This window comes from Bidens hawaiensis, unplaced genomic scaffold (genome assembly GCF_021521415.1).
Source record: "Bidens hawaiensis isolate Kalapana, Puna unplaced genomic scaffold, B.hawaiensis_p1.1 tig00027754_1, whole genome shotgun sequence".
Taxonomy (NCBI): domain Eukaryota; kingdom Viridiplantae; phylum Streptophyta; class Magnoliopsida; order Asterales; family Asteraceae; genus Bidens; species Bidens hawaiensis.
The window spans coordinates 176,083-180,480 of NW_027505104.1; the positions used below are offsets into that span (position 1 = coordinate 176,083).

The window sequence follows — 4,398 nt, forward strand, 5'->3', positions numbered from 1 at the left end:
TCTACAAGGAGAAACCTGGTTATTATTTATTAGGCTGAGTTTGTAGTTTCTGACCTTTTTGTTTAAACAAGGTTCAATTTCAGTCCGTCTACTTTTATGGAATTACATTATGGTTTGCATTTAGGAAAACAAATATCAAATATTTATATGACTCGTTTAGCTATTGTACGTGTAGTTGTATGTTTCATGTACCAATATGAAAATGGAGTCTAGTCGAACTAATTTTAAATATTTTTAAAAATAAATTATGTATTTATTTTATTTAACAGGTTTAATCGTGTATTAAACATGTGTGTAATTGTCGGTCCTACTATTTTGGTCTTTGGTGTTGTTAGACTTTAATAACTTTGTCCTGCTTGTTTTTATATATTATTAAATATATAAAAACTGAAAATTACTATAGAAAGTCATTATACACAAGTATGGTCTCATAAAAACCGGAATGTTCTTTTGCCTTTTACAGGGGAAGAGATTATTTAAAACTTATCGGAGAGGGGGGGGGGGGGAGGCATGACTTATGTGTACCACTAGCGCCACAAAGGATTTTGATGGTCTTATTGGCGCATGCCACGGTGAGGTCGTAAATTAAGAGCACTTGACTCTGCGCATTCACAAGGACTTGATTCTATGTCCAAACATCACATGACCAATGATCACCCATGACTTCTGGGTACCGCTAGTGCCACAAAGGCGATCACGTGGGGGTGTACTGATCAAACTTCGAGTTGTCGAGTGACACTTTCTCCATCTATTAAGAAAGGACGCGAGGTGCCTGTTTTACAATAAAGGGGAACTCTCTTCTCTGATGTGTTGCGTCGGCTTACTCAGCATTAGATGCGGCATAACGAGTCTTTTTGCTTCCTTCTGGAGGCCCTTCTTAGGAGTGAACTTCCTTGTCTTAAACTGACTAATGTACTTGAGCCTATTTTCTCGATCAAGAAATGGCAAGCCGTATGAAGCGAGAGTCTCTTGTACAGGCATTTTCTTGATCGTCGGATAAAAATAAACCTTTAAAGTAATTAAATCAATAAAGATAAATGAATTCTAGTGTCATATTCAAATATTGTTTTTGCATGTCACAATTTGTAGATTGCCAGAACATCTAGACTATGACTTTATAGGGTGAAGTGATCAATGAGTAGTGATTCATTTCATTAATATTATAAAACAAATGAGAAAATGTACGATTTAAGGCTGAATTTAAGGCTGAATTTATGCAAAACAAATGACACATTTATTTGCATTACTTGTAGTTAGTTATTATGTAACTCTTTTTTTCGTTTCTTTTCTTTTTTGTAATGATGCAAATTCCTTTATCGATAATGTTATATAGTAGTACACACTAGTTCTATGCCTTTATAAAGAAGGCATTTCAATTTTGTAACACCACTTAAGAAAATAACATATATATACACACACACCAAGCAAGAGCTGTTCCAAGTGTTGCTAGCATCCAACATAAATGATCAAGATGCTGATATGAGAACTAAAGACATTCAAAACATAAGTAAATAAGTTCAAAATCACTTCAAACAACCAATAACTCTTTTGAGTGTTGCAAACTTCACATGAAAGCAAGACAGACCTGTAAACGTTTATACTTCCAGCAATATATGTGACTAATTGACTATACAAGATCATGTTCCAACTTCTCAAAAAGTTGAAACCAAAAGTGACTTACAAATAATAACTGCAGGATTGGGTTTGAAGTTTAGCCATTGACATTTATGATGACCGTCTGTCGGAGCTAAAACTGCTTTGCCAGCACGGGAATAAACACTAGAGTACTAGATAAAGAATCAAAAGAACGAGAAGAAAGCAGGAAAAAAAATAAAAAATGACGACACTGTATAAAAACCAACGCCGGCGTGTTATTTGCTTGTTAATGACGTTTTATGTTAATTTGACGTGTTAATATGCTTGTTCCTGAGTGAACTTTATGGCTTTTAATTAGTTTTCTCTATTGACCATTCTCTCAGCTTTGACCCTGGTTCAGTTGACTAATTTATTTTCACTGGTGCAATTCTTCCTTTTGTGTAATAGAAACGGAACAAAGCAGCCGAAAAGGCTGAAGGTCCTGAGACCACTGCTTCAAGAAAGTAAGTAAGAAAGAAAACAAACAACCGGTGTTCACTTTCTGTGCAAGCTGAAAATTATTGACAGTTAAAGCCCCCTTATGGCCTTATGTACTGTTAATTCAAATAAGTAACCAAAAGGTAGGATTGTTATAAACCACAAAAAACTAGTTCCACAACTCAGACCAACCACCCAAACCACATAGAACCTAGTTACAATTTACAAAAAGGCGGAGTGCAAAAGACCAAAAACCATTGTGCCACAGTTAACACTTCACTGACTAGTAACGTGTACATCATACACGTTACAAGCATAGCGATTAGTTGACGCACTTACAAGCACAAAGTCACATTTGTCTCCTGGCTTAATTCCTTTTTCCTTTGCAAATATCGACCAGTTTTGTGTCAACGCCTTATAATCATACTTGAATTGATACAAAACCGGCCATCGATCCGCCCCATTTCTGAGAAGAATCACCTTATTATCTTTCCACTTCACAGAATCCGGCAATTCCTGCATATGTTTTAACTTTTTTAAATGTTTTACAAAACATATTATAAAAGATTGAACGCATAGGTTAATAGGAAACATACAAGGTATTGGTAGCTACTCATAATTGCAGAAAATGGAGTGTTGGAGGAACCAGATAAGGGTGTCTCGTCATAGTCCTCCGGCTCGGGTTTGGGCGTCCTCATTATCAAACCTCCTGAGCCATGGTCAGTTGTTGGTTCCATTTTTATCGAGCCACCAGAGCCACGGTTCATTATTGGTTCCTTTTTTGCCCGTTCCTTCCATTTATCTGTTCAATGTTAGCAAACAGTCACACTATGAATAAGAATAAAAACAGTTACAAGGTGTGTAAATTACAAAAATACCCATTGGTTTAGAAAAGATTCCAGTGAAGGGCTCTCCTTTAACGGGCTGGCCTGGTGTTACTGCTTAAACATAAGAGACGTGTTAAAAAGACGGTTTCTGACAATCTTTATGTAAAATTTCATAACTTATGAATAACAGAGTTGACCAAGAAAGTCAAACTAATAAAAAGTAACTTACTAGGAACATCAGCAGGCTTCAATCTCTTATGCATAGAATTGCTGTGTGTGACTTCACCCTGAACCGCAGTGCTTTCCTTGCGTTTCTTACCCGCCTCGTCTATTCGATTTTCCAACGACTTGCGAAATCGGTTAATTTCAGTTTCATCTGCACCACCACCACTCACCGCCACAGTGTTTTTCCGGCCACCGCCTGATTCCACTGACTTCCCAATTCTGTTAATATCTGAACCGCCACCACTCACTGTCACATTATTTTTCTGGCCACCGTTTGATTCCAAGATTGGCTTCTGAATTCTGTTAATTACAGATTCATCTGAACCGCCACCACCACTGGCCGCCACATTTTTTTTCAGGCTATCATCTGATGCCACCGACTTCTGAACTCTGTTAATTTCATTTTCCTCTGAATTGCCACCACTGGCCGCCACATTGTTTTTCTGGCCAACATCTGATACCATTTCCAGCGCCACCGGCTGCAAATTTCTATTATTGTTGTTGTTGTTGTTGTTATCAACCAAACATGATGGCATCAGAGTTGTAGGACTCTTGGACCACACGTAATCAGGAACTGAGACATTCATTTCTTTCTCATTTGGTGACATCATGGCCTCCTTTCCCTTTTTATTAACTGCCTTCACACTGTTCACTTCATGAACAAAAGGTTCAGCTTTAGAAGAAGATTCATGTGAAGTGTTATTGCAAATAGCATTGACTTTTAATGAGGTTTGACCATTCATGGTCAACTTATTATTACTTTTCTTGTTTTCTTTCGTTGGGAGGTTAAGAGATCCATAGTGGCGAGTTTCAGGCAATCCAGTTGGTCCATACATCAAGACAACAAAGTGAGATTTCATTATATAATGAAACACCAGAATATCACCCTTTTGTAGCCCATGTTTTAATGCAAAAGTATCCCATCCTCCTTGAAAAGCCACACAGTCATCAATCATCGTGTACTCTACGACCCATTCCTCACCATTAAAATCCTTTAGTTGTGTCGTCTTGCCAACCCGATATTTTACACGACACGCAAAATTTGGAGGTAGAAACTGCAAATGAATACTATCAATGACATATTTTATCAAGAAGATATATTATGACATTTGAGGGAAAAAGAATCCAAAAGGCAAAAAATAAATAGCAAATGATGTGAAGAAATTAATAATTTTAATACCATAGTTTTAGAATAATCGTCACCCATCATGACTTTACAGAATGTAGTCATTATAGATGCTGGATTTCTTTCCTTTTTATGCATTGTGAGGCA

General features: G+C 36.9%; 1 protein-coding gene across 2 annotated transcripts; it reads right to left on the reverse strand.

Annotated features, from left to right (window-relative positions):
* Positions 1 to 2,310: 2,310 nt before the first annotated feature.
* Positions 2,311 to 4,398, reverse strand: LOC143610736 (uncharacterized). 2 transcript variants are annotated; one of them, XM_077085131.1, is made up of 5 exons: positions 4,306 to 4,398; positions 3,130 to 4,180; positions 2,952 to 3,011; positions 2,670 to 2,875; positions 2,311 to 2,589 (listed from the first exon to the last, which is right to left on the reverse strand). In XM_077085131.1, the coding sequence occupies exons 1-5, from the start codon at positions 4,387 to 4,389 to the stop codon at positions 2,350 to 2,352; spliced, it is 1,641 nt and encodes a 546-aa protein (XP_076941246.1). In that variant the 5' UTR covers positions 4,390 to 4,398; the 3' UTR covers positions 2,311 to 2,349. The 2 variants fall into 2 exon arrangements, with proteins under 2 accessions (XP_076941246.1, XP_076941247.1); XM_077085132.1 differs by having other exon boundaries at positions 2,670 to 2,864; positions 2,944 to 3,011.

Coding starts and splice junctions, on each gene's coding strand:
- LOC143610736 (XM_077085131.1), bottom strand. CDS start 4,389: ATGCATAAAAAGGAAAGAAATCCAGCATCTATAATGACTACATTCTGT. Junction 2,876..2,951: donor AATCTTTTCTAAACCAATGG/GTATTTTTGTAA, acceptor AACATTGAACAG/ATAAATGGAAGGAACGGGCA. Junction 2,590..2,669: donor TGAGTAGCTACCAATACCTT/GTATGTTTCCTA, acceptor AAACATATGCAG/GAATTGCCGGATTCTGTGAA.